The sequence below is a fragment of the Diadema antillarum genome, unplaced genomic scaffold (assembly GCF_040938485.1).
Source record: "Diadema antillarum isolate AM-2024a unplaced genomic scaffold, OU_Dant_1.0 seq00000993_RagTag, whole genome shotgun sequence".
Lineage (NCBI taxonomy): Eukaryota > Metazoa > Echinodermata > Echinoidea > Diadematoida > Diadematidae > Diadema > Diadema antillarum.
In genome coordinates, this window is record NW_027271831.1 from 345,130 (window position 1) to 358,633 (window position 13,504).

Sequence of the window (13,504 nt, forward strand, 5' to 3'; positions counted from 1 at the left end):
TTCCCGACATGTTAATTTACAGATCATAGCAGTTGCGATCTTAACACATTTAATTTGTAGAGGGAGACAAAGAGAAGAAACTCTCACCTGAACCCTCACCCCTCTGAATAATGTCTTTCTTTCATTTATGCCTTGTCCGCCTTGGACTTAACATAACAATGTCGGAATTTCAGAGCTTGGGTGCAAGTATCTTGTTCCATGTTCATCGTGTTGCTGCCGACAACCAGGGGCAGCCTGGTGGTAGTGTCGCTGCCCGGAAAGCAGTAGATGACAGGTTCGAATCCCACTGGTTCCTTTTCCCGACATGTTTGTTAATTTACAGATCAACAGTTGCGATCTTAACAAATTTAATTTGTAGAGGGAGACAAAGTGAAGAAACTCTCACCAGAAGAAACCTCTTTGATCTGTTTCAAGTTTGAATTTTCTTTAGTGTTCAAAACCTTGTTATAAATTAAGGCACAAGTACATGGTAACAATCCCAAGTTTATAAACAGCACAACATGTTCCAATAACAAATTACTACAATGAAACCTTGTTATGTCCATGGCCCCAAGGAATTCCTTATAATGAGGTTCCATTAGTGTATATAACAATAACAACAATAACTATAACATCAAACAATACTTGTTGTTGTTTGACAAAAAAATATAAAAAAAGGGGAAATACAAGTCATATGTCCTGTTGGTCAAAGGAAAATGAATACTTTGTACATAAATTCTTGGATACATAAAGTATAAATCGATGCACAAATTAATTAATAGTTTATTCTTTGCCTCTTGCTTGGAAAAGTCTTTTTTTGAATGTGGATGGATTTTTCAAAATAATACCTTTTGATTAACAATTTCATATTCTCTTCATAAGCACCACATTCGAATATATATTGAAATTCATCTCCAACAACATTTTGTTGCATTTTACACAAGTTCTCAGTTCACTAGCTGAGCTGAGTGCACCTCGTCCTCACAGAACTGCAGCTCTTGCTTCACTACGATTACAAGTGTGTATTACCATTCCCAATAAAAGACAAGTAATATATTACGCTCATGCGGAAACACCAATTGATATATTTGTTCTAGTTAATAATCATTTAAAATAATTTAAATATAATAATTTAATAAATATCAATGATGTGTGGTTTTTTATAATTTTTGTAAAGAGAAATTAATGATAACATTACACTAAACTCGAACGAGTCTGGTATTTCTTTCGCCATGGCATTCATGACGTCATTTACAAGCCGTCGCAGCTCAGCTCGATCTGTGATCAGAGCGTATCCGTATGCGCAGGATAGTACAACAGGTGTATTTTACGAGCTGTGCATGCAATATACGACGCTGTATTTGCACGTTTGGGAACAATCAACTCGGTTGCAAAACCGGGCCCAGTTGAACACTTTATCTATCCTGTCAGCGATCTTGTTTCGAGACGCGAAGACAGATCAACTAGCAAGTGGTTACCCAAGATAATTGCTTCGCGTTACGTCTGCGTATGATTGTCTTGTACTGTAAGTACCATTTTGCATGTATTTTCTCTCCAGTGACGTATCCATCTCTTCTCTTCTTGCTAGGATCATATCATAATATCACTTCAATACTTGTAGTTGTAACGTTATATACCCCGCGGCCGTCTGTAGTGCAGTGTAACTTGGTTGTGAATATAACCGGTTGATCACTGTTGTGCTGTATTTACCTACTAAGGAAAGACATTGTAACTGTTAACTGTTTTAGTGTTAGTTGGGCCTTCATAACATAGCATAGTCTTGTAATGCCCTCCACTTTTCAGGTCAAACTTCCACTGTGCACACTGGTGTAGGGCCTACACTAACTGCGACCAGCCCCAACACGCAGTGTTGGGGCTGGTCGCAACTCCCACAGTGTGTAACTGTGTATACGGAGCGTCCCGGGGTTAGGCCTACACTGACAGTATGTCAAATTTGAATGTTTTCACTTCTTTATATTGCTATCAGAGGCCAGAGGCAGAGCATGTGAATCTGTTCTACTTAGAAAGTCTAAAGCCAATACGGCAACGGACAAGTCCATCTTCATAATAGGAGCCTACATGTGGATTGAGTGAACGCAACAATATATTACAGTAGAACACATTATATCAGTGAAAGTTTGGGGGAAATCGGACAGTCTGTTCAAAAGTTATTAATTTCTTAAGTATCTGTGCATCACTGCTGGATGAGAATACTGTATGTCACATGTACAGATGTGTATGTTACACAGTAAAGAGAATTTCACAAAACTTCACTTTTCGAGTAAAAAGTGCACATTTCTTCAACTTATTGTTACTGACATACATGTATGTTATGGGTAGTATCATTCACCCTACCTTCTGAAAAAGAGAAGTCGAATGTTCTTTTGTTTTGCGTGAAAAGTGAAAATTTGTTGAATATTCATTTTATTCTTTCTTTATATTGTACACATGTGACATCACAAGCTGTAGGGTCCTACAGTCTTGTCATACAGCCTTGACTGAGCAGAAACTTCAGAAATTCATAACTTTTGAATGGATTGTCTGATTTTCCTCAAACTCTCACTGTGACGTGTTCTACTATTAAATATTGCTGCATTCACTAAACCCACATGTATGAAGGTAAACTTGTCCTTTAATTGACAGGATTGCATCAACTTCGGACTTGAATTAAACTAGTTTTGATTTCTGGTTAACTTGGTACTAAATCATACTCTAGTAGTGTTCAGTGTTGCCTTTTTTTTTTGTGCTTACAGTCACGTTTGAATTGTGGACTCCAGATTCAGTCGCCAAATTCATAATGTGGTCTCACTAATGCTTTGAAGAGGAGGGAAAACATCGTATCTTCATCATTACAATCAAAAGTCCTTTCGATAAGGTGCACAATCCTATAGCTCTGTTTGCCACTTGCACTCTTCCTACATGTCTCTGAATTTTAGCGCGGGGTCGAATGTTACTCCATTGACTCCTTTGACATGCCGTGGTGGCTTCATTTTGGGCGTAAGACATCTATGATTTGGACAGGACATCACTTAACTGATTATCTGACCATTAATCCAAAAAAGTCATTTTCATTAGAATTGCAGATACAAGGTCTCGTCACCCCAGCGATGATATGTAAATGTTGAGATAAATTTTGAATTTTTCATGCCAATCAACACTAACAGACAGAATAGCTTTTTTTTTTTTTTTTTTTTTTTTTACATCACGCAATGATGGTACAACAATGTTTGATTATCTACACTTACAGACAGAACTTCTCTCACTTTTAATTTCAGGTACAAAGACAAGACCAACTGACTGAGATATGGGGTAAATTGTGCCGAACTCTTGAGTGAGGGGTAAATAAAACATCCATCACCATGACTACACGCGACTTGAAGAAAGCACTGAGGGCAGAGGGAGGAGGGGACGCTCTCCCTCTGCTGAGTTCAACTCATGAAGATGAGCAGGCATTCCACGAATTGAGAAAGAAGCAGGAGGCTCGCCGCATTGAGGCAACTCGCACCGAAGCAGATGCTATGCTTGCAGAGCGGGGCTATGGCAACGACTTTGACGGAGAGTATCTTCTCCAGTTCTCGGCCAAGCAGAAGCGCAAGACAGTCCTCATCTTCCATGATGCCTTCTTCTTGATTCTCGACTATCTACAGTTCTACGCACTCATCATGGCCATTGCCCTGCGCTGGCCATGGCCATATGGATGGATGCAGTACACCCGCTTCATCCTCTTTGCAAACCTGGATATCTGGGAGTTCCTCAAGCTGAACACGCCCAGTATCTACGAGGCAACAGTTGATAGGTTCATTGACAGCACTCTTCTTCCCTTCGACTATCGCTTCCTGTTGCTGGCCTGGGCCATATTCATTTTCTTGTTCATCACTGTGTATGTCATTGTGTACATCAGCATGTACTATCAGAAGAAGTACAATCTACTTCTCCAGGTGGCACGCTTCAAGCGCACGTACTTGCTCCTGGTGCAAGTGTTTGTGATGCCTGTAGGGGTTGCCCTAGCCAAGGTCTTTCACTGCAATGTGGATAACAACATGGACGTCCACAACCAAACACCATGTGGCAGTGCCGAGCACATTGCCTACATGGGCGTTTCCCTGGCCATCTTCTTTGGGCTCTTCATCCTAATTCCCGCGTGGATGATTGTGAAGATCAAGTCTCAGATCTTCAGTCTGAAGGCACAGCGTCATGAAGGTCACCTGCAGCTCAAGGAGGCTGAGTATGCCCATTCCCTGGACCTCATCTGGGCATTGAACCTCTACCATATGTTCTCCTCCTTTTCTCTTTTCTGGGTGTACTTCCGCCCAATCATGTTCTTCCTGAAGCTCATCTTCATTGTGGCCTATGCTGCCATGCTGTGGCTCCCAACCTGGCAGATGCTGGTGATTACCATCCCCATCCTTCTCCTCTTTGTTGTCATGGTAGTCAAGTGGCCTTTCAGAGTCAGGTGCTTCAACTTCCAGTTGGGACTGACCTTCCTCTGCATGCTCATCCTGGCTTTCATGGGCTTCATGCAGAACATGGACGGACTGGACTCGGTCTTCTTCACAGTGGACTATCTCTTTCTGGAACTTCTGGTCCTGAATGTAGGTTGGCTTGGGATGACCATCCTGTGGCTTGTCTATGTGATCCTCCGCTACACTGGCTGTCTCTGTAAATCCAGACCTCTGTGGCCACAGCTCACTAGTAGTGGTCTTGATCGGCTCGACGAGAACACCCAGAAGTACATGCGTGCAGTGCTCTGTGGACGCATTGTCCTGGAAGAGGCTCTCTCAACCACACCGCTGTTTAGTCCTGCCCATGAAGTGGCAAGGCAGATCCAGATCATCAATGCCTACTGCCGAGAGGCAGAACTCCTGCAGGACCAGATTCACGACACCCTCTGGGATCTCCTGGATGAGCTGATTGAGGCCCACAGCCGCATCGCCCAGACATCCCTGTTTGCCGAGTCCGTCAAGCCCTCGATACGGGAGACAGCCAACACCTTCATGAAGCTCCTGCCCGAGTTCAAAAGGAGGCTGGCACAGCGGGAGTACGACTTCTGCCTCATGACGTCCCAGAAGAGACGAATGCTTCTCAAAATGTATACACTTGGTAAGTTTTTTTTTTTAATTTCTTCCTTTTCTAAAAGTAATTTTGCTTGAAATGATGTACAGATTTGAGCGAACACTTTCAATTATGTTCCATCTGTAGCAACTGCATTATCAGTGACAGCTTTCTCTTTGGTCAATTTGCCTGAAATTGTACCCATTGTCTTTAATACTTTGTTTTCTTTTCCACCCTATCATCATGTTACATGGTCCATTATTTTCTTGCAGGTGTGTTTGTAAATGGCAGAGTGGCAAAATCCAAACCAGCAGCTCAGAGGGAGGCAGTGGAGAAACTCTACAACCCTCTAGTGTCTGTGGTCCTGCAGAATAGAGGAGTTGAAGGTAGGTTGCAATGAAAACTCTTCTGTAGAGACTGTTCAGTGACCTGCATTTATAGGTAGAATTCTTATCATGAAGTGATGATGTAATGGGGGTACATGATTTCATTTTACAATGTCTTAAATAAAAGACTATATGTCACAAAGTGCAGGCACTCCATTGGCAGCCTTTCATTGTTAATGCACCCAAGTCTAACAAGTGTAGGTATTGTACATGAATGTGCCAAATATATTCTACAGTTAGTACAAGTTTTGCTTTAATGATTAGATACCTAACATCACATATTATAGTTTTAATTTAAACCCGAACAAGCCTCTTAACATAGTTTCATTGATGTTTGTAATTCTTGTGTCGGATAATTTTGATATCAACTATGGAGCATCCCGACATTCATGTTATGTGTTTTATGTTCTGTCAAAGCTGTTTTTTCACAGCTGCTAAAATGTAGATTGGTAGCTGACAAGAGGGTGTGTCCTAGGGGCACTTCATCAAGCATTCTTGTCAGATATTTTTTTCTGACAAATTTGCTCTCAACCAGTCAGATGCAAGGATTTCAGTAGCTTGTAACAGTTTGTCAGAAAAAAATGTTTGACAAACTGCTTGATGAAATGCCCCTCGTAAGTACTATGGTATAACAGTATATCACAGTCTTTCTCCATGGAATATTTGGAGCCACAATCAGGCTGGTTTTAATCTCCATTCCTCATCGCTTACAATGATTTCCTCCAGGTGATGAGGGTTACTATGGCAACGACTACAGTCAGAAAGAACTGGAGGCAGGACCCACTGGGTATCGTCTGAAGCAGAGGCAGGGACCGGCAGTGATTATGGAGATTGATGAGGAGGATGACGATGAGGAGGAAGATTTGATGCCACCCTGGATGCGACCTCCAACATCTGTATCTGTAAGAATGAGACTTTTTTTTTGTAGCTAATCTCCATGATACAGCTCTCTATTATACAATGTTTTATATATGTATTGTATTATATGGAAATATGTGGACAGCCATGGCCTAACACTGTGCAATATTGGAGATGTTTGCATCATAGCTAGGATGCAACTGTAAGTTAAAAACAGAATACAAATTGCCTTGGTAATCAATGTCACCTTTTCACTGAATAATGTTCACATAAAATGATCACTTGATGCACTCGAGTCAAGTATTTTCAACATTTGCAGTAGGCATTGCTGGTAAGGAAACATGCTTGCGTGATGGCAGCTGCCAAAAATTGAGCGCAACAGTATATATATGAAAGTTCTGTTTTTAGTGTGCTGACATTACCTAAGGATAAAACAGGAAGCTCTTGCATAATTCTTTGTATCACATGTGGGGATTCATGAGTACAATACACCACTTTGCAGTGGAGTCTACTGTATGAAGTTTCATGTTTTACCTCTGAGATTTAATTCATAGGTAGGCAGATTATGAATACCATCTTACCCCAAAAGGCTCATCATTTCTTATTCTGTTACCATGGATGTGCTTCTCTGTCATATTAGTACATTAATAACAAACATTTTACTGAATGGCAGGTCATGTCTGGGGTGTCGTCCATCAATGACCGTGACGACGATGATATGACAGCCATGATGTACGGCATTCCAAGTCGCATGGGGACTGCAGCTTCAGTGGCGTACACCACACAAAGGTATGACCTCACCTTTAGACAAGTTCTACGTATCATAACAGTGAACCCACATTCATGTAAACTGAAAAGCGTGGCACAGTCTGTTTTATCAGCTCAAGTTGAAAACCCAATTACGCTTCTGGTGTGGAATCTCGCCCTTATTGTCAAGATCAAGTGATATTCTTGTACCTTTCAAATACTGGTATTTCATGGAATATGATTTTGCTACATGTAATGGGAAGCAATCACTTCCTTCGATTACAAGTGTTTCCCAATCCACAGGACCTGCACATGTCACACACTGCAGCTTAAATCTAAGTATCTTGTGTAAAATCACATTAGGCACCTACTCTTTGTTTTTTGAAGTGCTGCATTATATTTTAATCACTCATATTGGAAATATGCATTAAATAATTTTGCCTCAGTATGGAGTGAAATCAGTTGTTGCCCCGGTGATGCAGGAAAAAAAAATTATGCACACTTTAAAGGGATCGTATAGTTTTGGTTGAGACCTAATTTCAGGTTTCTAACATTTTTTGGTGAGATAATGAGAAACCTCTTCTAAAATATGAAAGAGCATGTAATTCTACTAGGAATTCAACGTTTATTTGATGAAAATTGGTTTTGAAATGGCTGAGATATCCAAAAAAGACAATTCTAATAAAGTGTGGGACCCACACGATCGCTTTGTTTTACTTTGTTTTTGGATGTTTCAGTCATTCCACACCCGATTTTCTTCAAATAAACTTTGAATTCCTCTTAAAACGGTATGTTCTGTACTATATCATAAGTGTTTTCTTAGTATCTTGCAAAAAGTTAAAAGTCCAATTCTCATCTCCACCAATACTGTACCATCCCTTTAACTTGATATCTGACCTTTTGTTACATTTATTGTTTCCGTTTCCTGTTAGTGCTGGATCGGTGCAGAGGCCACCCAGAGCCATCTCACAGTCTTCACTGGCTCGTTCCCAGAGGGGTTCATCATCATCCTCCCAGACATCCGTCAGAGTACCAAGTCGCCTTGGCAACAACATTGAAGACATTCCAGAGGAGCTGTAGAACCTCTTTTTTCTTTCTTTCTTTGTACAAATCTTCTAGTGAGTTTAATGTGCCGTTATGTTTGTGTATATCACTTCCCCCACCCCTATTGTGTGTTTTTTCCTCTCTCTTTTTTTTTTTTTTGGGGGGGGGGGTAGGATTGAGTGTGAATTTTATTCATTTAATTTTGTCTGTACTGTATCAGTTGCAGGAAGACTGTGGTATGAAGCTGTTACAGCAACATGCATTACCTTGAGGAATAGATCAATCTTCTGTTAACGAGCATTTGTCCCATATTCTGAATTTGTTTGAAAGTTGAATGGAGACCAAAGGTATGGAATGATATTTGTGTACAACAGAGCTTATTTAAAACGCCTTGTTCCTCATATATGTTTTGTACTCAGCATTCAGCTCCCCTGGGAAGGGGGGGGGGGGGGGGAGGGGTGGTTACTTTTCTAACACAATTGTCAAGAAGATAATATTTGTACAATCATGCACTCCAGATTTATGCAACTATGAGATGAGTTCAGTGTTTAAACTGGAATGAAGGAAACACTAACAGGTTTCCAATTCACTCACATCATGCCACAAGTGCCTCAGAAATAACACTTTGTCAGATGCCTGCTTGGTGTCCTCCATGTATTGCAAAGGAGCAAGCCGAAGAGATAAGAATCTAATCACTTCAGACTGCAGGTTGTTTGTTCCTGCTCATGTACAAGAAGACATGGGACTCTTCTTTCAGTCTCCAGATACAAATGGGTCTGATGTGTGCCTTTACTAAGAAACTACAGCTCAGGATAGCAGTTGCCATGTGAGTGACAATTAGAAAATGTATCAACCCCAAATGGTACCAAGTTCATTTCGGAATTAGTGTAACTTTCCACTTCCAATCGGCAACTTAATACACAACATCAATGGCATTTTGAGGTACCAGTCCCAAGAGAGTCAAATAATGGTGTGTTTATTGTTGTTAGCATGAATCATTTGAAAGGTATGCAGAAGCAATGCATGCTAAGGTACTCTAATGAGAGCACTGTTTTTACAGCTTATGTTTGACCAGCATTTTGACACCTTTCACACAACACCAAAACAATTTGGCAGGGTTAGTTCATGGCATTGTAAACTACAAATATCTTTGGTCGCTCATGGGCAATTTTAGGTGCACAACTTTAAAATTGTTTGGTAGAAGCTCCATATTCAGACCTATTCAACAAAGCAAATAAAAGGAAAAACATTCTTTTTAATGGATGCACTCTTCAAGATTTTTATAACCTACTTGTTCAAGTGAGAATTCACTTCTATAGTTTCAAATTCTGGACAACTCAAAACCTGCATTTGCTGCTTGGAAATGAAAATATACCAATGTATTTTATGGCGGTCATGACATGCAATAGTTTGTAGTTGCACATAGCTTCCCTTATAAACTAATGCACTGTCATTGATTCTGAAATATAGGGCAGTACAGTATGTTCTTTGTGGGTTATCTTCTCATGGATATTTTTTTTTGTTGGTAATATTGAGATCATGTTTAATGATGTTGAGGATAATATGTTGTACATTTTCAAGAACAGAAATTGCATTGTATATGATTGATAGCTTTGATTTTCATGTATATATGTAAGTATAGTGTTTGTGAACAGTAGCTGCATTATTGCATGCGTCATTGTGCTTGTTGACCATGTGATGTATTTGTATTTTTCTTTTTTTTTTAAACCATATATTCAGAATTCACATTCTCTAATAGATATTTATCATCTCTCGTGTAAATACACATAGATGCATAATACCTAATCTTGTGTACATATCAAAATACAGTGCTTTCAAACTCTCAAGATAGGGTAATATTTGAACAAAATAAGAGTCTTTCATGCATTATTTCTTACAAGTATCATTCCATTGAAGATGATTATTTTCTTATTCATGTGCAACAGTTAAAACTGGTGTCCACACAATTTACATGAACTTGTAATACATTTTTGTAAGTACATGTACACTGTACATGCATTATGGAGCAGGTACACAAGTCTACAAGAATCAAAACCCTCATTTAGACTGTTGATGCGCGATTACCATAAAGGGCAATTCCGACAACTTGTGAGACAATGACATCATCATTGTACTCATTTACATATTCATGTTGACTGTTCAAGAACTGTTTCGCAAAAATCATTGAAACTTCTCAATTTCTTAATCTGTCTGTTTTTTATACCATTTCGATCAAATTTTCAGTGATGTGCGGATTAAATTTTACTCTTTCATTCAAGTGGTCAGGAATTGCCCTTTAAAGGTCAAGTGAATTCATTCTTCAAGAATTGCATCATGTAAGAGCAAGTTGAATTTAAGCAATCATTGTGTACTGCAAGGGTTTCTACATTGTATATAATTTTCAGTACTGCCTTTTCTAAACTGGATTTAGCAGGAAAAGTGTCCTGTTTTTCATACTACAGGATTAGTCCGTCCATCTCATTCGTGTGAAATAAAGATTTACAAGCTACATCAAGAAAGAACAATGTAAATGGCTCCTTTGTTCATGCTTTGTAAGTGGCGTTCCAAGAGCTCAAATACAGGTGACTCCCATTATAACAAATTCCAGCTGGACTGACAGTTTTCTTTCATTGTATTGAACGGAACAAGTATACGAAGATACTACATGGATATACAGTACCTGGTACTGGTAATCACTTTGGGACCGGAAGGTTCACTTTGCAACTGATTGACAAATATCTCGACGGAAGAATTTCATGAATTTGAATGTTTGCTTTGTTGTAATAAAGTTTCTTCATAACCGTGTTAGTTATAACGGGAGTGCACTGTATCTGTCTATTCACAATCTCTCTCTCCTATCTTTCTCAAGCTACATGTAGTAGTATTACACTCTTATCCCTCAACTGATTTTATATGCTTTGCTATGAACTATTATCTCATTTATAGTATACTATGACCTCACACTTTTTTTTCTCCTCTCTCATCTTCAAAATTCAATATACCCATCCTCTTCCCTATTTCTATATTTTTGACTTTCTTATTTCTTCCTAGGCACAAACAACAGAGAGTAGTAACTTATTGGTGTGAATGATTAGTTCATGTACCAAATATTGGTGTTGAATGTTCCCTCAAGATTTGGTGGTCGAGGTTGGCCTGATGCTGTTTACCACGTAGCCATTATTCTGCTCTAGGTGATGTGATTTGGTCTAATGGAATGTCAGTGATGTGTTAGTGCTGAAGATACACAGATGTGTTTCGTTTAGACCATGAAACCGTCGTGATGCAATGTATCAAGTTGAACACTGTGAGAGGGAGGTTAAGCAGTGCTCAATCCAAAACAGTCTCAAATTGAATGATTGAAAAAAAAAAAAAAACTTCACCCCCCCCAACTTACAAATTTCATCTCGATTCCACTGAGGAATACCATTTTAGTTGTGAAGTTTGATGAAGCGTGAACATGTACACTAGTTGTGCGCACCACAACCGCCAGAGACCTGTGTGTGATATTTGATCAGAACGTGGTTGGGAACAGAACAAATGTGGAACTTCTATAGCTCTGTGTGATTTTTTTGAAAGTTCTTCAGTTCTTAGAGTTATATAAAAAAAACAAAAACAATGAGAAGCTTGTACAAGCTCTTGTGACATGTTATCTAGACTACCATAATAGTTTGCGAGTGTCTCCATCCAGTGGCTCCAGAATATCTCGGTGAATCTTAAGTACAGTATGTCCCCCCTCCTGCAACTTCAGATAGACTCAGAAAGATCTTTAGCATTGTTCTGTGATAGTGATATTGACAGCGATTTCTTGCTCATGATGCCCATCTACAATGGAACTCTATTTCATCCTACACAGTGGACTCGGCCACGACTTAAAAGTTTAAAACCGTACTAGAAAGACATCTATTTCAAAAACATCTTAAATGAGTTGATCGCGTGTTTGCATTTAACTACATCTTTCTGTCTTTTTTTATTTTTTTTTAATTTTATTTATTTGTTTATTTATTTATTTATTTATTTTTGTATTTTTATTTCTTTTTATTATATTATATTATTTATTTATTTTTATTTTTTTTTTTTGGGGGGGGGGTGTTCTTAAGGCATGCACATAGAGACACAATGCAGTGATGTGTGCTATTAAAGCACCGTATTATCCATATCATCTTTCTCTTCTTCTATCCCTCCCCCTCCATCTCTCATAACAAGATGACATAAGCAGTGGCGGATCCAGAGGGGGCGCAACCGGCGCACGCCCTCCTTTATTTTTCGTTAAAAACAAAAAAGAAAAAGAAAAAAATTGAAATGAAACCCGGAAGTGGCACCAGAAATATTAGTCACGCCCCCCCCCCCCCCTTTACAGAATTCCTGGATCCGCCCCTGCGTAAGCAAGAAGAGTTAGACACACACAATAGCCTACAGATATAATCTCTTGAATATCTTATTTGATTTTCATTGATTATATTATTTGCATTGAAATATTCGTCACAAAACGTGCACATGCACAAATTCCAATCACTAGCAATGCAGTGTAGTACAAGGAAACCTCGTTATAACGAGGACCTAAACCTATGGACATTTATACCTTGTTACACAAATCTTGTCAGATATCTTACTATTCATTTTGTATTGATTCTCATCATTGAATGACAACACTCAATGAGCAATGCTACTGTTGAACATGTAATGTGTATAATATGATAATACGGGTGACCACTTGAAGGAAATAAACAGGCAATCTTTACTGCCAGGCGGCAGTGGTATGGTATACAACATGGTATCCATTTTAGTTTTATTAAAAATTGGTTGCACGTCACTTGTACATTAAAAGATGAAACGGTAAATCAACATTTTAAATGTCCCTCCTCAAACCTTTTGTTATAATGTTACGTTTAATACTAAAAAATGTTGAACCATCATTTCAGAAAATCCACGGTAAATAAAAAATTTTGAGTGTTAAATCTAACATACAAAAGGATGGAATATTGACAACATTTAAGATATTGATTAACTGCCTCGTTTTTAGACTGTATGTCTTCCGCATAGGCCCTACACTTCTTTATGTGAAGGTTCATTTAAAGATATGGCTTTTGCATATATTATGTAAAAAATAGCATCTTTGGACACACTTATTATTCTGATGTTGCCCTTGACTGCAGCGCTGTACAACTATGTCTGTTGCATTATGATGGTAGTTCATCACTTTTAGTTATCAAACCTTGTTTTCACACTGCGTCAATTTGGGGACGGTCAGGGAGAGCAGCAAGCTATGACTGAAATCCTTCTACTTCAGAAGAGGGAAGTCATGTGGACATGCAATGGTGAATAGGGCAGTAAGGTGGCCGAGTCAGACTCAGAAGTGCATTCACCTTGCAGTCAAAATGCTCTGGTTTGAGTCCCAGTGGGTCTAGTTAAAGCAGAGCTGTTCAATCGTGTCATCCCCA

At 39.1% G+C, this 13,504-nt stretch overlaps 1 protein-coding gene across 1 annotated transcript; it reads left to right on the forward strand.

Moving 5' to 3' along the window:
* Positions 1-1,372: 1,372 nt before the first annotated feature.
* LOC139742278 (uncharacterized) lies at positions 1,373-8,102 on the forward strand. Its single transcript, XM_071652857.1, has 6 exons — positions 1,373-1,504; positions 3,255-5,079; positions 5,304-5,417; positions 6,144-6,319; positions 6,949-7,064; positions 7,955-8,102. Exons 2-6 carry the CDS (start codon positions 3,339-3,341, stop codon positions 8,100-8,102), a joined length of 2,295 nt encoding a protein of 764 aa, XP_071508958.1. The 5' UTR covers positions 1,373-1,504; positions 3,255-3,338.
* Positions 8,103-13,504: the final 5,402 nt, after the last annotated feature.